Genomic DNA, 22,324 nt, shown 5'->3' with positions numbered 1-22,324 from the left:
GTTCACACCTTCATGCAAGGTGTTTTACGTATACAACCTCCCTCGGTTCCTCCTGTGGCTCCGTGGGATTTGTCAGTGGTTCAGGAACCTCCAGTTGAACCCCTGGACTCAGTACATGTCAAATGACTCACTGTGAAAACTCTGTTTCTTCTGGCTATAGCATCTGCCCGAAGGGTATCTGATTTAGGGGAGCTTTCCCGTCGCTCCCTATTTCTAATCTTTCATCCGGACAGAGCTGTTCATCGAACACGCCCTGGCTTCCTTCCCAAGGTGGTCTCTCGTTTCCAGGTGGACCGTACTAGTTCCATCAGGAAATTGGATTCCCTCTTCATCCTATATGAATTCCTCAAGAAGGGATGGCCAGCTAACAAACAGACTCTGGCCAGATGGCTTTGCAGGACTATCTCACAGGCTTACATGCAGACTGGCCTTCCTGTGCCAACTACAGTCTCTGCTTGCTCTGTGGGGCCCTCATGGGCAGCCCACCATGGTGCGTCTGCCGAACAATTGGGCAAGGCGGCCACGTGGTCTTCTGTCCACACCTTTCTTAGGTTCTATGCCTTTGATACATTTGCCTCTCAGGATGCTTCCTTCGGGCGCCAGGTTCTCCTCTCAGCTCAGGAGAGTCCCCGCCCTTTGGGACATCCCCATTGTCTCCCTGTGGTGGAGCCCTATGGACCCTGAAGAAGAAGAAAACTTACCTTTAACTCTTTCTTCGAAGTCCATAGGGTCCACGGGGCCCTGCCCTGATGCACCTGGCTTCTATGGGTGTCTTCTCTTGGTCACTTGTTTCCTTCTCTGTGTGAGAGTGTGATTCTTCAGTGTACCAGTTTTCCCTCTCTCCTATCCTGCTCCTGCCTTGGGCTTGTTAACAAAACTGAGTTGCCCTCAGGCTGTGGGCGGGGTATAGGGGGAAGGACGGCAGTATCCTGGGACAAGAAAAAGTTTTGCTGTTGTTGTCCGGTTCTCCAAGCGCCACCTACACCCCATTGTCTCCCTGTGCACATATGGACTGCGAAGAAAGAGAGTTAACAAGGCTAAGTTTTACCATAACTCTCCTTTTTCCTGTTGGAGGTATATAAACAGCATGCGTATTACCTATGTCTTTTATATATTACATTGAGGACAAAATCCAGTGTAATATATAACCACCCTGCTTATGACAGGTCTCCTAATGTATAGCTCTGAGGAGAACAATGAGGGCAATATACGGGATGTAGTCAGCATCCCAGGTGACCAGATGCTAACGGTCTAAATATCAGCACCGGATTTCACTCCAGAATACTGACCGTCAGCATCCCGAAAGTAAGTATTGGGGGTTAGGAAGAGGGTGAGGGTTAGGCACTAAGCAGGGAGGGTTAGGTTCAGGTATCCCAGTGTATAGCGCTGAGGAGAACAATAAGGGCACTATAAAACCACTCTGCTTATCACTTGTCTCCCAGTATATATCAATATACAACCACTCTGCTTATCACGTCTCCCAGTATATAGCTGAGGAGAAGACAGAGAGCAATCTAAACCCCCCTGCTTATGGCCTGGCATAAAGCCACAGTCACTCGTGGCTGCAAGCAAGTTGCTTCTAATCGAATCGACCCCTTAGGGATCACGCAGGTTTTGCTAAGTTACCTTTAATCATCTCCCCCATCATATATCAGGCTCTGGGATGGGCCAGAGTGATGTCTGTATCCTGCAAATGGGGTTTATCATCTAACGATTTCTCAGAGGCCAAAGGGGAAGCAGATCTCACCCGGATTGTCCCTTATGGGACTTGTGTTCTATGATGGTGTACCAGCACAGGTTTGCTCTTCCTAAATGACCTCTCTTCTCTTTATTATATGTAAACTGACCCTGTCTTACAGTGGGAGGGGGTTATGCTGTCATAGATGTATGAGGCGTTATGTTGTTAATGTGCCCTGCCCCTGCAGGTGGATCTTAGCTCCAAATTGATGTGCTCCCCTCCCCCCACCCTGCTCATTTGCCCAGAAGAAAAAGATTTAATGGTGACTGAATGTAAGCTCTAATTATTATTTTTTATACGTCTTTGTTTTGTACGTTGTGTAGGATGATAGCCTGGGAGGCCTGAATGTTCATATTAAATCTGAACTTGAGGAAGCTGAGATTAGTGTAAAAATTAAGGAAGAAGAAGACCCTATAGACATCAACCAAGGTGCGTAATAAGCCCTAATACTGTCTATAGTTACTGTTCTAATAATCCTCCATCTTTCAATTCATACCTTTTTATGTTGTCTTTGATATCACATAATGACAGCAGTTCTTGTGAGATAATCGTTTCCCAGCCCCATATAATTAAGAAGGTCCAATGTGGAAATAAATTGGTTAAACTGGACACCACGTGTCTCTGTGGTACTGAGTTACATTTTCACTTCAGTGAAGTGGCCAAAAACCATTGATAACACTGGGGAACAGTCAATTGGCTCTAGTTTTTGAGATATGCATAAAGAGACTGGATAATTACATACATAAGTATTAGGAAGCTATGAGAACCATTTTTTGTAGGATTTTCTTTTGTATTCTTGTTGCGGGCAGTCTCTGCAGACTCCAACAGTAATTGGCCATAATGTGACGATCCCACCTTCCTTGATATCTTTGTTCCATCACCTGAATATCCTGGTGGAACCGTTAACCCTGTTCTTCGCTTAAATCTCCTATATTGGACGGGAAGTGATCTAAATGGTTGTACAAAAAATGTACTTTAATACTCATGTTGGCACCTACTTTCTAGAAACATGTTAGCATGTTGTGGACTAATTTATGTTAGTTGTCTGGCTTGTGATTGCCTAAAAAAGGTTGAATGACAGACACATAACTCAGCCATGCTTCAGATTCAGTTTCAGTCATAGATGTGGTAAATTTAGGATCCTTCACCAGTTTCCGTATCTGTGGGCCGTCAAAAATTCCTGCCTTTAATTTTTCATTACTAAGAGATGGAAATGTTCGACAAATATACATGAAACAATCGCCTGACTTATCCAATGCTTTTACAAATTGTTTCATTAAACCCAGTTTGATATGGAGAGGTAATAGGAAAAAAACAGTATTGTACTCCTTGCGCCCAAACGGCAGCTTAGGTTGGATATCCTAAAGAGAGAGGGTATCCGTCCTCTCAAATATCAATATAGAACAATGTAGATAGCATACCCCACCTTAGCGGCTGTTTAAAATACACACTAAAAATACTTAGCTTTTATGTATCACATGAAGTCTTATTCTTGGTAGTTCACTTCCAAATGATGTTGAAATGTGACACATATATGTTGAGACATGTAAGACATGCTACGTTATCACAAATAAAAAAATCATTGTTATTGTTGAAAGAGGGTAGTTATTAAAAAAGCAAAACTAAGTTGATTCTGTTAAGTAAAGCAGGCCTAGACTAGTAAGGTACTTCAAATGGAGAAAATAATAGAATTTTATAAGTTTACTGGAGCCAATTCAGCTATAGCGAAGATCTAATGCGAAAATAGGACCTGCGCCTACTCTCAAACTGATCTTAAATCCTTGGCAAGAAAAAAAAAAATATATTTTTTGTTCCCCGGTGTAATGTTTCCTGGTCGTCATCGCTGTGCACGGTGTTAAACTTTACCACTATGTATGTGCAGCTGTATGGGGAAACCTGGACCTCCCCACTCAGCACAGGGGATCCTGTGATGTCATCAGTGCTGGGAATCCTGCCTGTTGACACTGATAAATACAGTGTATCCTGCAGTTTACAGTGGCCAACGTGTCATTAATAAGGGAGACCTGAGTTTAAAAAAATTGATGTAACAAAATAAGGAAATGTTAGTTCTAATAATGACCTACTTTACATAATGTATTCTAATTTGGTATCCCTATATTAAGAAGGTGAAATTTATAGGGGTACACCAAGAAGTTTATAATTAATATATAAATTCAGAAGGTCAACCAGTCCATGACACAACAGATATGGTCTTGTAGCTAATGTATGACAGAACCAGCCATGGTTGAGTTTCCATCTTCGCAGGTGGAAGGGTGGTGTTTTACCAACATTGGGATTCCTACACATAAATCAGTGGAGCTGGACCAGTTACTATTGTGTCCTCATTAAGTATGAGACCTAGCTGCATTGATGAAGCAGGAGGAGTCTTAAGATTTTTAGCTGAGTATGAGAGAGAAGATTTGAAAGCTGATAGAAAGTAGTCCTATCGTAAGTATAGAATAAATGCAATAAAGAAAAACCTGTAATGTGCACAAAGCACCACTAGATGGCGGCCTGAGTAAGCTAATTATAGCTTAAATCAGTGGTTCCCAAACTTTTTTTTGTATCACGGCGCCCTAGAGTATCAGCATTGTTTTCACGGCACCCCTAAGCCAAATGTTTGTTATTGAGAGATTCAGAAAAAAATGTAGTAAAGTGAAGTATATTGTGCTTACCTGTCATCCTTCGTGAACCTGTTATATGGTGGTGGACAGGTTTGCACTTCTGTTTGTCCACATATTTACATTACAGTGGCCATAAATAATTTGATTTGGTGCTGGACCACCAACCTGAGGCACCCCTGCAAGTGTCCCGAGGCACCCCAGGGTGCCACGGCGCACAGTTTGGGAACCACTGTCTTAAATTAAAAACAATTGATAGTCAGAACAAGGGGCCAAATGTAATAGGGTGAGAGGTTAGAAAATGTGACAGTTTAGCAGTAACCTCTCTCATTGGTCGACTTTTATCTTCAAAATGGGAAAACATCTGGTTTAGAGTTTAAATCGTCAGAGTTTTTTAGTTTAAAAACATGAGTTTGCCTGTTCTCGGACTCTGTTCTCATATTTTCTACACTCTCACCCTATTCCATTTGGCCCAAAGTGTAGGGAAATAGTCAGATCTTAGATATATAATACACAAAAAAAAAAACCCAAACAACAAATAAGCACTGTAAAAACTTGGGAAATGAAAGGGTCAAAACATCAGTCTTCAAATACAAAAATATATGATACCATGGGTACAGTAAAGCACAGGTGAACTCTTATGGAGCATACACACGGTCAGATTTGTCAGACTTGTCAGATTTGCCAGATGAACGACTGAACGATTAAACGATTTGAACGATTTGGACGATTTGACCAAAGTTTTGAACGATTTGAACGATTTTAACGATTTTTGACTGCATTAAAATGAATGGAATCGTCCAAGTCTGACTGCAAACCCATCAGATGTCAGAAATCGTTATCTGACCATCGGGAACGCGCATCGTTGATCGTCCATCGTTCAGGCATGTCAGATATGAACGATTTTCCTTCAGATATGAACGACTGAACGATTTTTAAATCGTTATCGTCCATATCTGAAGAAAAAATCTGATCGTGTGTATGCACCATTAGTGTAAAATGGACGATAAAGTGAACGATATCGTTATCGTTCAGTCGTCCACTTTAATCGCCCAGTGTGTACGCACCTTTAGTCACAGTTATGGCTAGAGACTAGAACGGAACACCTCTGCCGATAATAAAATGGAGAGTTACCTGAGAAAGGAACAAGGGGGTAAAGGCACAGGGGAAGTGAACAGGGAAACGATGATTGGGTGATGAAGAGAAATGGGTAGATACAGAAGTTGGGGAGGGAATGATGTGTTAGTAGAGAGTCAAATAAATACCAGGTTAGTGGGGATGAGCAGAAACTGCTGCAGCAGGTCCCAGGCACCGTTGGAGAGGCTCAGGCTGACACCAAAGGAGCTGGATGTCCGAAGCCTGGGAGAAAGCTGCACCAGCAGAGTCCACAGCAACAGTTCAGACGGTAAGTACAGTCGATAGTTGTATTAGTAGAGATGTAGACCATGGAGAGGGAGATAAGTAGTATCCTGATTTTGTGCCAAACACTAGTGGTCATAGACGCCTCACGAGGGAAGACTGGATTCTGGGGAAAAGAGTAGGTCTCCTCCAAAAATAAAGAGCTCTCCGTTGTTCTAAGGCTGTAGCGACTAAAGTATTAGGAAATCTCTCTAATTTAGATGAATTTGGAGAACGGATGAGGTATGATTGGGATCTGCATGGAAGAACTTGTTAACAAACACACTTTACGCACTGGTGGGACATAAAGTATAATTGCTATACTTTGTGTATGAAATATCAATTTTCTGGGATTTAGTTGCCCTTTTAAACATATGTCATTTTTTTCTATAATAGAGCTACCAGCAATACTACGAACGAGCAATTATATTAACATGTTATATGTAAGTTCTCTCTATTATAGTGCAAATTTTTCTGTTTTACAGCTGACTTTAATAGGAAAATCTGCCCTGATCGTGGGACAACTAAAGACTATAAACAAAAGCAAAACCCAGCAGTTCAGAAAAGCGACAAGTCATCAGGCTGTGCCACCGAGTCTGCAGCGAGTCCGGAGGTCCTGACCATGAATCGTAGAATGGTGGAAGGAGAGAAACCATTTTCTTGTGCTGACTGCGGGGGCTTATTCAAGCATAAGTCCAGTCTCGTCCTGCATCGGCGAATTCATTCCGGAGAGAAGCCATTTTCTTGTTCTGAGTGCGGAAAACAGTTTATACAGAAGGCAAATTATATCCGCCACCAGAGACTTCACACGGGCGAAAAACCGTATAAATGTACTGAATGCGGGAAGCTTTATGCACAGAAGCAGAGTCTGGTCATGCATCAGAAGTTTCACGCCGAAAACGAGCCATTTTCCTGTCCCGAATGCGGGGAGAACTTTATTCGGCAGTCACACCTGGTCACCCACAGGAAAACTCACAAAGGTTTGAGGCGGTATACCTGCCCTGATTGCGGAGATTTTTTTATGCTACGGTCGAGTCTGGTCATACATCAGAAAGTTCACAGCGCCGAGCGGGCATTTTGTAGCTGAGGAACTATTGCGCAAAACCTAGGCATACTAAAATCTCATCATTGAGAACTTTTGAAGATATGGACTTATTATGGCAATAGGATATAAACCTCTACGCATCCTTATCATTATTCACATTTTATTCTTCTAAGTAGATGGGGTTTAGTTTAGTACTTTTAGAAACACTCTAGCTAAAATGCTAACCGCCAGGGTTTCCATGTCAAGGCGGCACAAGGACTGGGTGCGGCCAGGGGCGTATCTATAATGGGTCCAGGGGGGGGGGGTCCACACCGCACACCCTGCACCCATACTTTTTAATACTTACCACAGAAGTCCCACGTCGACTAGTGAGGTGCCACACAAAATGCCTGGAAAATGGTCACCGCGGCCATTTTCCCAGCATTCTGCTCATGCGCAGTAGGGAAATCACTGAGAAAATTGGGTGCCGCGCCATTACCCCGGTAACCTGCGCATGCGCAGTAGACTCCGGGCACAAGTCTACTGAGGCTGTCGGTGCGCGACGGCTGCTGGAGAGAGAGGAGGGGCTCCGGGTGGGGGAGTGAACACTAGCCCCCTCCTCTCTTAATACGCCCCTGGATGCAGCCCTATCAGCTATTGTACAGTTCCAGTTGTTAAAGGTGTTTCCAGCTGCATGGTCACATACATTTTAATAATATTTTAATTAAAAGAGCTGCTTGGTTTTTATTTTTTTCTTTCTCTACTGTCTGGTTAACCCATAGCCTTTTCAGATGAGTTGGGTATGAAATCCTGGCTGTCGGGAAGCCGCTGGTCAGAATACCAACAGCGGCATCCCGACACCCATAGGAACGAACGGTAAGTGTTTTCCTAACCCCTACCCTAACCCTCCCTCCCCCGGTGCCTAAACTTAACCTTCCCTTCCATAGTGCCTAAACCTAACCTAACCTCCCCTCCCGCACCCTAATCCTACCACTCCCTCCCTGGTGCCTGGCCCTAACCCCGCACCCTGAGCTCCCCCTAACACCCCGATACTTACCTTCGGGATGCCGACGGTCGGGATACTGGTGCCGGGATCCCGACCTGTTGGGATTTCGGCGCCGACTACATCCCTTTCCAAATAACAAATACATTGAGGGATGCTTTGTGAATATTGAGCTGCACCATGCAGGAAAAGAGGTGACATAGGGACACTTTACGTTTGTACCGACGTCCTCCCAGCATCTCCCCCCTCTGACAGGGAGCTCAGTAACGCATACTATGCAGTACTGTAATAGAAAACACTCTTCAAAGTCATCGCATAACCCAGAGGTTTCCAAACTGTTTTGAATCACGGCGCCCTAGAGTATCCGCATTATTTTCACGGCACCCCTAAGCCAAAAGTTTGTTATTGAGAAATTCAGAATTTTTTTTTAGTATAGTGAAGTAAATTGTGTTGACCTGTCATCCTTAGGCTCAGTTATGTGGTGGTGGACAGGTTTGCTCTTCTGTTTGTCCTCATATTTACATTACATTGACCATAAAAAATTTGATTTGGTGCTGGACCACCAACCTGAAGCACCCCTGCAAGTTTCCAGAGGCACCCCAGGGTGCCACGGCACACAGTTTTGGAACCACTGGCATAACCCGTTAATAAAAGATCTGTAAAAATGAAAATTATAGGCAGCAGGAGTACATTTTTAGTTGACATGGCTGTCTATGTGCCCTAGATGAATAGATAAACATTATAATTCAAAATCTTAGAAAAGCATAGCCATGTTTTTGACGTCACAACAGGGTGGGCAAATTCAAATGCTCGCCCAGCTGTGACGTCAGAACGACATATTGAGTGGCCTATCAGTAAGTGTGTATACTTACCTGCATCGACCGTTCGGTCGGCGCGACAGCCAGTCGGCTGTTTAGGTGGCCTAGTGCGTGCCCAGCTTTGTTACTATAATCTATCAAGATACTGTTGATAAGATCCACGCCACTTTTAGCTGAGTTCACATCTCAGTCGAGATGTGGGGGTGCTTTTCAGTGACTCCTTTAAATATAAGATTTATACAGGGAGGAAAGGAAAGTAGATCTGTTTTAAATGAGTTAATGTTGTTCAAGACAATCCCTTCAATGCCCCAAATCCCTTTAAAATCTTCATTAAACTGAAATTTTGTGTTAGAAACATTTCTCCAGATTCCTCCCATGTATATTTGGTTTGTGGGTATAAAACCAAATAGGGGCACTGTGGGCATACAGCATATAATACTGAAATGTATGGAGAGTCTCTATAACTGAACTGATTACATGCTTCAGTCTGCTATTCGGTAAAAACAACATCTAGTACAGGGGTAGGCAACCTGTGGCTTTCCAGATGCTGTGGAGCTACACATCACAGAATTCGCTGTCACAGTTGTGCTTTTAGGTCATGCTAAAACTAGCAGGGCATGCTGGGATGTGTAGTTCCAAGGAGGATGCAGTGTCACAGGTTACTCTAGTATATAATATACTCTTATATACTGAATAATGGCACCCAAAGCTTTGGTAAAGGGGTTTTGTTTTCCCTTTAAACCAGTATTCAGGGAGTATTGGTGCCTTGGAAATTATGTTTTCACACCCACAAATGTCTGGATCTACAATATACGTAATGCGCTGCTCTTTAAACATAATTACATATACTACTGTCGTACAGCCAGGTTGACCTTTGACTTTGCACCTTGTGCCGTCTGTTACATATAACGCTTCTGGGATTATGGATAACATATACAATACCAGTGAGCCAGCTGTGTGGAATGTCTATAGCCTTTCAATGGTAATATCTTGTGGGTTACAGACGTCACCTATCAAACTATAATATCCCTAACTCCGATGCGTCTGTCCTTTCGAATCTGACCATCAATGCGGCACAAATTGTCATTTGGTGGACGCGCTTGGCCGGCAAGATCGCTGCTCTTGAACATCTGTTCTGCTGTTATCAAAAGCAGTGCACCAAACCTGTTTCTGTGACATGACGTTATCACCGTTCACCTAGACTAGTTGGAGATGAATTTCAGCAGAAACCTGATATCACTACACACCTCTATGTTTGACCATGTTTTCGCCATCTTACACCTGATGTTGGGACAGTATGACTGATATGATGCACAGTCTAATGACTGTGAGGGGAAGCAGTGGTCTTCCTACTCTGGCCTGGCAGGAAATTAGAATAAAATAGAGAAATTTAGGCACGTGAGAGGTCGTTACCTTGCTTATCAAACCACCTTATTACTAATTCATACAGGGCCTGATTCAGTACGGATCGCAACTGCGATTGCAATAGCAATTACGCATGTAGTCTCACTGTGAACATATGCTAATCCTCTGCGATTGCGATGCCGTCGCAGCCTAACATAAGGACGCCCACCTTACCTTACACACATCCGTAATACTTAGCAAGACTGCGAAACCATCGGTAACATCGAGTACCATCGCAGCCTCACACACAAGTTCTGACCTTACTCAGGAATTGCTAACCTCGTCGCAAGCAGTAGCTAGTTTATGCACGCCGTTCAGGCGCACTGTCGCACCTTAGTTTCTCAGACCTCCCCCCCCCCCCCCGTCACCACCCCCAAACGGTACTTCCTGTCAATCACACTGCGATGGGTCTGCGTAGTGATTGCGATCATAGTCCCGATCACAGTGGAGTGTTTGCGCACGCGCACTGCAATGCATGCACAGAACGCAACAATCGGCCGATTGCGTGCGTAATCGCAGTTGCGATCCTTACTGAATCAGGTCCACAATCAGCTTTACTGCATTCTGTAAGCATTCAAGGTGGTAAAAGAGAACTAGCCTGCTTAACTAGGAGCCGTATATTGTGGTATTCCTATAGAAGTAGTAATTATAAAGGTCTAATATCTCCCTGCTTCCGGCAGACATATACTCTCTTGCGATCACCCGAAGGCTCCTCAGTGATCTACCTTGAACCCCTCATTCACAGCCAGACTCCATCATCTCCCGGCCTCCCCTTTTAGTCTCTGTGATTCCTGGACTCCTTGATTTGTCCAGCTGGAGGGTGGGAATGTATAGCCCTGGGTCAGCACCCACTCGTCTATGTTTTCTGGGGACATAGTGTGAGGGGAAGCTTAGGTTCTTGCCCCTGGGAGACCGTGCTGGTGTTCACTCTATAGAGGCTGGAGATAAGCATTGGAGTCAACTGTGTTCACACTAAGGAAATAGTAGTAGATGATTAATTTAGTAATTTCCCCCTCAGAGTCCGTTCTGCATGAGACATTCTTCAGGGTCTGTTAAAGACATGCTTAGAGAAATAATCTTTAGTTCAGAACTATAAGTCTGAATTAAAAACATGCTTTTATTTTATGCCCAAGCAAAGAAAATTCTGGGAAATACAGCTTCGTATCCTATTAAACATAATACATTCTTTTAAAAAAATGCTGCTAACTACCAATCACAATAGGACACTACACCTAAAAATGCAGCAAAACAATTATGAGCTTGTATGAGCTCAAATACTGTGGCCAAAAAATGGGTTTTGCGCTAATTGATAATATATCTGAAAGTTATGAAAATATAAAAGTAATAGAACCCACACAAAGATCAATGTGCCATTTTTAATATATAGTGTTTATATATGTATTCTGCATAAAAGTAACAATAATATAACAATAAAAATACAACAAAACACCCACATTAATAATCTGGACTCATGGATTTTTGTATGTAGCCCCGAACAAAAATGTGCGAGTCGCGAGGTACCGTAAGTGCAGCATATAACTGTACTTGTGCATTGAGGGGACTCGCGTCTAATTGAATCGACCCCAGTATGTTGGAATGTAGTTGCAGGCTTGGGAAAACCCAGATATGAGAGAATACAAAATACAATGAAGCGTTTCACAGACAACCTTCTCAGGGAAAATACTAACAGACATTTTTATTTTACTGGTGAACAAGATTTATTTATTTTATTTTTTATTTATTAACAGTTTCTTATATAGCGCAGCATATTCCGTTGCGCTTTACAATTGGAAACATTGATAGAACAAAACAGGGTAATAACAGACAGACATAGAGGTAAGATGGCCCTGCTTGCAAGCTTACAATCTATAGGGAAATAGGCATTGATGCACAAGGATAGGTGCTATATATTGCAATTTGGTTTGGCCAGAATGCAGAGTTTCTTGGTGGCTGCATGATCCAGTCACACAGGAATGTCGGCCAAATGTCAGGAGTATGTGAAAGAAAGACAATATGTGAGGTTATGTGTGGACTGTGAGAGGGGATGTAATAAGACATGGAATCTGATAAGCTTGTCTGAAGAGGTGAGTTTTCAGGGAACGCTTGAAGGATTGAAGACTAGAGGTAAGTCTTATTGTGTGTGGTAAGGCATTCCATAGAGTGGGTGTAGCCCGAAGAAAGTCCTGTAACCGTAAATGGGAGCAAGTAATGCGCGGGGATGAGAGACGCAGATCTTGTGCTGAGCGGAGAGGTCGGGTTGGGAGATATTTTGAGATGAGTGAAGAGATGTATGTTGGTGTAATTCGGTTAATGGCCTTATGTGTAAGTAACAGTATTTTGTATTGAATACGGTAAAAAACCGGCAACCAATGGAGGGACTGACAGAGCGGGGCAGCAGACGATGAACGTTTGGCAAGGAAGATAAGCCTCGCAGCTGCATTCATAATGGATTGAAATGGCGATAGCCTGTTTTTGCGAAGACCAGTAAGGAGACTATTGCAATGCGGGAAATAATGATGGCATGGATTAGAGTTTTTGCAGTTTCTTGTGTGAGATATGGTCGAATTTTGTATATGTTTTTTAGATGTATGTAACATGATTTTGAGACAGATTGAATGTGGGGAACAAAGGACAGTTCAGAATCAAGGATGACACCAAGGCAGCGAGCTTGTGGGGTGGGGTGGATTGTTGAGTTATCAACAGTGATAAAGAGATTAGATTGGTAACTGTTATTGGCCGGTGGAAATATAATTAATTCTGTTTTCGAAATATTAAGTTTCAGGTAGCGAGATGACATCCAAAATGAAATGGCAGAAATACATTCAGTGACACAGACCAATACAGATGGTGATAAATCTGGAGAGGATAGGTAGATTTGAGTATCATCCGTATACAGATGGTACTGAAATCCAAAAGAGCCAATTAGTTTGCCAAGAGAGGTGGTATAGATTGAGAATAGCAAAGGACCTAAGACAGAGCCTTGCGGTACTCCAACTGATAGAGGTAGCGAAGAGGAGGCAGAATCAGAAAAACGAACAGATAAAGAGCGATCATATAGTTAGGAAGAGAAACAAGAAAGAGCTGTGTCCTTAAGACCTAGGGATTGTAATGTTTGTACGAGAAGAGAGTGGTCAACAGTGTCAAAAGCAGCAGAGAGATCTAGAACAATTAGGAGTGAGTAATGGCCTTTAGCCTTGGCAGTGACCAAATCATTCACTACCTTAGTCAGTGCTGTCTCTGTGGAGTGCTGGGAATGAAAGCCAGACTGAAGTGGGTCCAATAAGTTGTGGGTGTTAAAGTGTGTGAGGCGGGTGTAGACAAGTCTCTCCAGTAGCTTGGAGGGGCATGGGAGCTGGGAGATAGGACGGTAATTCGAGAGAGTTTTAGGATCAGAATTTTGTTTTTTCAGAATGGGAGTGATCACTGCATGCTTGAACAGTGATGGAAAGATGCCAGTAGAAAGAGAGAGATTACAGATTTTAGTTAGGTATATGGGAAAGATTTCTGGACTGCACACCCTGAAAAAAAAAAAAAAAAATATATATATATATATATATATATATAATGGGAGGTGCTATCTGATGAGACTAATTGCAGGCACAAAAACAGACAAATCTCAGGTGCACAACTCCAAATTATTAATAATATATAAATGTAATAAAATTTTGCAATCAGAGGTTTTTAGCATAATCTTGGCCAAGGTTATGGGCCTACCCACCATATCCAGGTAACCTCTGTAGGGTAGGTCCCTAACATACTACGATTCAAATCCAGAGCGCAGGACACCCCCAAACTAGCCCAGCTAAGCCGCCCCAGGGCACCGCCATAGTAAGAAAAGTGCAGTGTGAAAGAGATAGTTAGGAGCAGCTACTGCTGCATATAAAGAATGAAAATAAAAAGTGAGGTACATATATAATAAACAAACAGTGAAGGGTTAAAATGTGTTATAAAAGAAAAATGTGTTATAATGTGGTACCCTGAAACAGATCAACAAAGGCAATCCAGGGGGACCCACGCCCCAAAAATGAACCAAACTTGCAGTACAGTATATAAAACTTGTAGGACTTACCTAGAATTGTGCCTATTACTAGTGTGCATATTCATTACAAGACTCCATGTTTTTAAACCAATAAGGTAGGGGTGCTAATCCAGACTGAGGGCGTCTCCTTTCCCTCAGGTGTGCAATAAAGCACATTAAATGGAGTATATGGGAAAGATTTCTGGACTGCACACCCTGAATATATATATATATACATATATATATATATATATATATATAATGGGAGGTGCTACCTGATGAGACTAATTGCAGGCACAAAAACAGACAAATCTCAGGTGCACAACTCCAAATGATTAATAATATATAAATGCAATAAAATTTTGCAATCAATAGAGGTTTTTAGCATAATCTTGGCCAAGGTGACCTGGTGTCCGGATGCGGAAGACTTCTGTTGTGTCAGGTGCCGCCGCCCGCTGTGTGTACGCGTGCAGCCTGTCCTCCCTCCGTGCCCATTCCCGCTACGCGCCGCTTCCTGGCTGCAGCAGAGTGCGCTGGATTCATTCTCCAACTGGTTGCAGTCTCAATCAGAGCTACATTTTGGAATTGTTTATCATGATGGACTTGTGAGACCGGGGTATATACAGGATCCTGATACAGTGGATTATTCGATTGTGCTGGCATAAAAGTGGTGTTTCCACTTACAAAGGTACACCTCCATCTATATAGAGGTGATTGCACCTGGTGGTGGATATAAATTATTTTGAAATTACTGCACTAGGAGGCGCTCTTTTCCTCACTTTTTATCTTTATATATATATATATATATATATATATATATATATACATATACACACACACATTTTTATTACAAAATGTACATTCTAAAAATGTAAATCCTATGTGACAGCAAATTATATAAATTAAATCCTGATTACAAGCCTTCTGCCAGGTTATTTTGAGTGAAACAGGGAGTAGATAGATTAATTGAGTGGCAGGTGCGCTTTTCAGAAGTTATTTTTAAAACAATTTACACTATAATGGGATCTTCCCTCCGGGATTCCATTTATTGTTTTATCATATGACAAAGAGAGCATAACTGCCCTATATATATATATATATATATATATATATATATATATATATATATATACATACATATACAAGGGTTGTCCAAAAAGTAATGCCTAAATGCTCATAACTCTAAAATAATGTGCAACATTTATTTGAAGCTTTGTCAGTTTGTAGTTTAATATGTCTGCTAGCTATATATGTATTTTTGTTTAGGTAGTCCAAGAAATACCATGGAATCCAAGATGAAACAAAGAGCCATCATTGAATTTCTGGAAAAAAAAGGCTGCAGTTCTACAGAAATCCACAGAAGACTGAAAAAAGTGTATGGTGAGCGTACAATTGACTATAGCAATGTCAGAAGGTGGATGAAGTTTTTCAATCGGGAGAATCGTCCATGTGCGACAAACCTTGTGATGGCAGACCATCAACTGCAGTGACAGCAGAGAACCGACACAACGTCGATGCCATGATTCAGAAAGACCGTCGTGTGACCATCAGAGATATCAGTGATGAACTGGAATGTAGCCATTGCACTGTAGAAACAGTGGAAGTGTGCAATGACCTTTTGACCAACTTTGAAGCCAATCCTGAGACGTTTTTGGAAAATGTCATTACAGGAGATGAGACCTGGGTATTCCAGAAACAAAGGCCCAATCAAAACAATGGAAACACCCAAGTTCACCTAGGCCAAAAAAGTTTAAATCACAGCGATCCGTAAACAAAGTTATGGCCACATTCTTCTGGGATTGCCGAGGTGTTATTCTCATTGATTACTTGGAACCAAACCAATTAATCAACAGTGATCAATACATTATTACACTTAAGAAGCTGAAGAAGCCATCCGCAATAAAAGGTCAACAAATCCGCTGTCAAATGTCATCTTACACCACGAAAATGCCAGACCTCACACTTCGATGGCAACATCTGCGGCCATTGCCAAAATGGGGTGGGCAATAATGCCACATCCACCATAGAGTCCTGATTTGGCCCCTTCTGACTTTCATCTGTTTGGCCCTCTCAAATACTGTCTCCGGGGTCAACATTTTGAAGACATAGAGGTTGTTAAAATCGTCATACGTTCCTGTTTCAAACACCAACCACTAGAATTTTTCCAAAGTGGATTCACAGCTTGGGTTCAGAGGTGGAGAAAATGTTTGAGGGCAGATGGTGAATATTTTGAGTAGAGTCATTATGTTACTAAGACTTCAAAGTATTTTACTGCAAATTTTTGTATCTATAATAAAATTTTAGTTGTGAGCATTTAGGCATTACTTTTTTAACTATCCTCGTGTGTGTGTGTGTATGTATATATATACACACAGTATATTTCTATCGAGTGGCGATATGTCTGTGAACGACGACGTTCACAGACACATCTGATCGGCCCTGCAGCACAACCGATGTTGATATATCTAGTAGATATATTGCTTCATCTGGCTGGCAGTACGGCCGACCGCCCGATATGTCGCCCTCCATTGAATAGGATGTCACAAGTGGGCTGGCATATTCAAATGGCTCTGCTGGCAGACGATTGGTAAGAGTATATGCACTTACCAATCTTTAGATAGGTCAGCCAAACCTACAGGTGAGAGAAAGTGAGTGTCCATGGCATTCTGGCATAGGATGCTGATGGTGCCAGCATGTTGTTCCTTATTGGTGGCAGTGGGAGCTGAGAGGGGGGCACATAGGTGTGATGTGCCTCTGTCTTTCTCTCACTGCACATGTGAAGGACAGACAACTTACAGGATTATACAGACTTGTTACGGGTCCGTCATTTGCCGGGTCACTATCTGTGAGTTTGACGTTGGCAGGAATTTTTTCCATCTCCCCCACCACAACCGCACTACCCACCTCCACCCCACTTTTCCCACTCCCTTCTCCTTTTATCCCTACTATCCCTCACTCCCTACCACACCCCCCATGTCTCTCAAACCCTTGTAGTCTTCCTCCCCACTACCCGCGTCTCTCTCTTCCTACCCCCCCCAATACACTCTATTTCTCTCTCTCTCTTCCTGCCCTTGTTCTGTTTAGATTGAGAACAGCTGACTCCAGTGCCCTACTATGTTACCTACGGTAATGCCTTGTTTATGTGGCTAGATCTGGCAGCATGGCAACTCTGTCAGTCACTTCAAGCTGGCCGAAGGTCTACAGGGCAGCAGCATGAGAAGTCACAAAATGTCAGTGCTTTGCCAAACCTGCCTTTAAATTGTTAATCTTGGGGGCAGGAGTCCCTATGGTCATGAGCATGTCCCTGGTGCCAATGAGTTTTTGGGGTCCTGTAATGGGGCGGCGGAGTGACCGCTCCAGGTGCAGACAGGTGGAAACAGTTTATTGACATTTTGGTGACAGAAGGGAACAATTTGGTGCTATGGTAAGGTAGGCAATAACATTGTGTTCATGGTGCCAGTGAGAACGCTGGTGAGGAGAAGATAGGTTGTGCACAGGTATCAGGCAGCCAATAAGAGCTGGTGGACACAATAGAAAATGATATAATCAATTGCTAAAATGAAGACACTCTCTTAGCTTCATGAAAAAGTTTATTTTCTCACCAACAATCATAGCATGATTGTTGATGTGAAAATAAACTAGCATTTTCATGAATTTTGGTTAGCGCCCTCATATTTTCTAGATGTGAGGAGTAGCGTTTGAAGTAGGGATGGCCATCGACCATCGATAGGTTTGTCATGCAATGGATGTTTTTATGGGGTCTATTTACTAAGCAGCGTTAGGAGACAGAGTGAAAAGTGATAAGGTGCCAGCCAATCAGCTCCCATCTGTCATTTTTCAAACACAGCCTGTGAGATGACAATTGGGAGCTGATTGGCTGGCACCTTGTCACTTTTCACTCTGTCTCCTAACACTGCTTAGTAAATAGACCCCTCTATCTTTCTCCTTATTGCTGGACACGGAGCCTAGCTCCACCTCCCACCTGACACAACCTATGAAACCCGGCCCCTACCTCTGATTTGCCCGGCAAGTAATAGAGCTGGCCATCGGTGGGCAAAACCATTGATTGTTTCTCACTACTTGTTTCAAACCATCAATTGTTAACCCACCGATGTCCATCCTCATGGTTATTTTCCAGAGTACCCCAACAGCTGAGCTATAGCACATTAAGTAAAGACAGCACCCTCTGGTGTAGCATTAATAACCACAGTATGCACACAACAGGTTTTACATTTGTCTAGTACACAAAGCATAAAGAAGCTCCAAGTCTGTATCCTAGATGAAACGCGTTTGGGCACTCTTAAGGAAGATTTGAGTCAATAGATTTTCAGATAGGCTGTTTTGCATGTAATATATTGTGTTCTGTATAGATAAATGTTGTGTTAAACGTATTACGCTATATACACTTATTTTTGGGATTATATTTATCATATGGAAAAAAATTGCCATCTCACACCCTAAGAGGAAAATCCCCGGACATCCATATGATTGATGAGCACTCATTTCAAACATTTACGGTATGTGGGCACCCTTCACACTATCATGTGGTCTTTTCCTGGTGGCAAGGTTATAATACACATTAGTGAAACAGTATTACACTATATTTTGTTATATTTATTTGCATTTGCTTTGGCTGCTGCTGTGAATCTTTTCTGTTTTGCTTGGAAAATGTTGCCTAGTGCTATTATGGCTGATTTCAATCATGGCTATGACAGACCTAGCTCGTTGTGGTTCACAGGCCAGCCTTTGTCTGGATGTAACCTTCTGTACCTGATAGGTGAGTGCATCTAACTGCAATTTAATGGTGTGTTGGACATACATATATGCTACTGTAGGGACTTGCAGAGAATTGGGGTCCCTTGACGACGGGCTGCAAGCATGTGTTTTGATCATAATATGAACAAAATCCCCATGCTTTTATTTGCTAGATACACACAGCTTTGCATTATATTATTGTTAGTGCCGATAGCACATACTTACCGACTTTTAGCTCCCTACTTCCTGGAGTGAGCTGTCGGGCTTCCACAGCGGGGGGCGTGCCGGGGCAAAAAGGGGTGTGGTGCGGCAATGACTCATCATTGGGGGCGGACCATGGGTCATGACAGGGCGATCGTGTCATCGTGGCCCGTCCCCTCTTCACGATGTGAATCAGGGGGCAGGGCCACGATGACGCGATTCAGGTTTATATTGTAATCGCAGGGGAAGGGGGCGGATGGGTCCCCGGGAGTCTTTCCAGGGGACCGGGAGCAGCACCCGATTTTCGGGGGGCTCCTGCCGAATCGGGAGGTGAGGCAAGTACGCGATAGCAAAAGTCTACATGTATGGAATTAATACTGCCATGTAGCTGGTACCATGTTCAATATAGGTAAGACAGAGCGTGGGCATTTATTTTCTGTTTTGTTTAAAACTTTTACGTCGTGCCATCATGGCTGCTTTTAATCAAGGCTACAATAGGCCTAGTTGGGCATGGGCCACTTGTCAGCCCTTGTCTGGAGGCAGGGCCGTAACTCGGGTAGTGCGGCCGGTGCCATCGCACAGGGCACCACAGGTCAGGGGACGCTGTTTGGGCCTGTCAAATTACTGTTTATTATCATTCTTGCTTGTAGCTTCCTCTTATTTCATCCCCAGCATCTCCTGGCCTCTCCTATCTCTTCCCTGGCCCTTCCCCATGAAGCCATGGCCCTTTTTTGGGTGCATTATGTCCCTTTGAAAAATTAGGGGGGCGCCAATGCTCTTTCTGGCACAGGGCACCAAAAAGTCTAGTTACGGCTCTGTCTGGAGGCTAGCCTCTTCACCCTTACCTCCCAACATTTTGGTTTCCTGGATCGAGGCTCTGTCTGTGCACGCCTTAGGCCAGGTCAATGTAATGGTGTGTTGGGCATATCTGCTAGTGTTGGAACTTGCAGAGAATTGGGGCACCTTGACGGCGAGCTATAAGTTTAAATGTTTTGATCAAAATAGGAACAAAATCCCCATGCTTTATTCGCTAGATAAAGTTTTGCAGTATATTATTTGTTAGCGCCGGTAGCTAAAGTCTTTCTGTTTTGTAAACAAATAATAAATATCACACAAATAAAAGGTACACAGATAAGCTTATTTATGGTTTTATTTAGTAAAATAAAAAAAACCCCATAATAATACTTGCTGTTTGCACAAGCTATTATTTAAAATACTATAACAGGTGTAATAAGAACAAAATGGTGCTGGAAATACATATGGTTCCTTGTGGCCAGCATATAAGTCGATCGGTCGTGTGTACACACGAGCAGATGTGCATGACATATCATCAGATATATCGCATTTGCCGTGCAGCACTGCCGATGTGATATAGCTCTTAAAGACGTGGTTCATAGACACATAGGGACATAATTACTAAAGTGCAGGTTTTTAGAATTGGAGATGTTGCCCATAGCAACCAATCAGATTCTAGCTATTATCTTCTCTAGAAGGTACTATGTAGAATCTGATTGGTTGCTATGGGCAATCAGCAATATATAACACATCCTGAGCACAACACACAGGAGCATATAATCTACTCTGCTTCGAGTGAATATCGTACAAACTTGAAATACATCAATAAAGTGTAATCTGTTGTACAATCTGCACATGTACCGGGCCTGCAACAAATCAGTGTAGTCAGTCACTGAAGTCAATCAAAAAGATATGATGCATATGTAGTGACTTATGACTTCTTAAATAGATTTTTTTTTTTTAATTTACAGATCGTCTTGGACAATCCGCCCCTGGCCTCAGTGCCGGTGGTGTCCCCAAAATCAGTCACCACACTCTAGGATGCAGCATGATTACCCTATTGGTCAGATATTGTCGTAAAATTAATTAACTACTTCAACCCCTTCATAACAACCTCGATCAATATAATGAACCCTTTATAATCATTACATCCAATAATCCCCATTATAAATTAGTCCCAACATTAATTCTTGTACATTAACCCCCTAATTACCTCCCTTTATCTCATAAAAAAAAATACATTTCATCAACCCCATTAAAGCATTAACTGTTTTGCCCTCATAATAACCCCCAATAATTATGATTACCCCCTTATGCTTAATATTCCCTTACTATATCCTAACTACCTTGTTGGGTCTACGATTCTCCTCTTGTTGCAGCCACAGAGTTCAGGAAAGGGGGTTCCGCCATACTTGCCGGCTTTCTGCCTTTATCCTCCGGGAGGGGTCAGCCAGGTCGGCACAGCGGAGGGAGTGGTAAGGCATAAGTAGACTGTGTGTGTTTGTGGGGGGAATGTGATGGCACGATTGCGTCATCGTGGCCCCAGCCCCGCTATACAATGCCAAGATTACCGGCATTGTAAAGAGGAAGGCGGGGTTATGGTGACGCGATTCAGCTCAAATCGTGTCATCGGCCACCTGAACCGCCCACTTCACTCGGACGACTTGAATGCTCTTACAGGCGACCAGGATCCCGCCTGAGATTTGGTTGCGTCCCGGCTATTCCGGTAGTCTGGGTTCCGCTCAGACTGTAAGGGAGAAGGAAAAGCCATCAGGAAGGAAGGGTAAACATATATGCTGCATCCTGAATCTCACCCGGGAATGCGGCTCGGGGTTCCCCGGCTGGTTCCCCCTTCCTTTTGGCACCCGGGACATGAGTCCTGCTTACAGCTGGCTTCACCCCTGATACTCGGGCCCTGTTCTGCATCAGTTGTTGTCTTATTTTTGCTTACGCAGAGACATTCTGTTTATGTACACAGTAATACCCCTTTTACACCAGAGCTAAAACCCGGGTTATTGCAGGGAAAACCTGGGTAGCTCCTTGGTGTAAAAGGGGAAAGGGTTGGATTGCCAGGTCGAGTGAACCGACAATCCTACCCAGGTACCTAGCAGGGTTTAACACGGGAATAACCCGTAAAACCCTGCTGTGTAAACGGCGCGATCCGGGTCACGGTGACCTTGATCGCGCTGCATGCCTGCCGATTGGCCGGCTTCAATGGCTCTTGGAGATGACGTCATCTCCAAGCGTCCACTTCAACGCCGGAAAAGCCGGGTCTATGCAGACCCGGCTCTGGTGCGAACAGCGCCGGCTTGGGAAAATCCTGGGTTGGCGTCGGCTAAATTCCGGGTCTGATCCGGATTGGAACCCTGTTCCAAATTCCGGGTCAGACCCGGAATTTAGGTGTTAAAGTGGTATAAAAAACATTAAAAAAACTGGCCAACCAGAAGCCACACTGAATAGTCAGATTTGTTTGTTGTATGATATAGCGCTTGATTGAACCACACTTGCCTACTCTCCCTAGGAATGTCAGTGAGTTCTTTCTGACTCCT

General features: G+C 43.2%; 1 protein-coding gene across 1 annotated transcript in view; it reads left to right on the top strand.

The window, feature by feature from the left end:
- Positions 1–7,528, top strand: part of LOC148473282 (uncharacterized) — a 57,613-nt gene extending 50,085 nt beyond the window's left edge. The window contains exons 17-18 of the mRNA XM_088459909.1: positions 2,062–2,167; positions 6,243–7,528. Coding sequence (XP_088316035.1) covers positions 2,062–2,167; positions 6,243–6,844 — 708 coding nt within the window. The 3' untranslated portion in view covers positions 6,845–7,528. The remainder of the gene's footprint in view (positions 1–2,061; positions 2,168–6,242) is intronic.
- The last annotated feature ends 14,796 nt before the right edge of the window (positions 7,529–22,324 follow it).

The sequence above is a fragment of the Taudactylus pleione genome, unplaced genomic scaffold (genome assembly GCF_031769625.1).
Source record: "Taudactylus pleione unplaced genomic scaffold, aTauple2 ptg000946l, whole genome shotgun sequence".
NCBI lineage: Eukaryota > Metazoa > Chordata > Amphibia > Anura > Myobatrachidae > Taudactylus > Taudactylus pleione.
The sequence above is the reverse complement of the archived record's forward strand: the minus strand, read 5'-3'. Positions and strand labels throughout refer to the sequence as shown.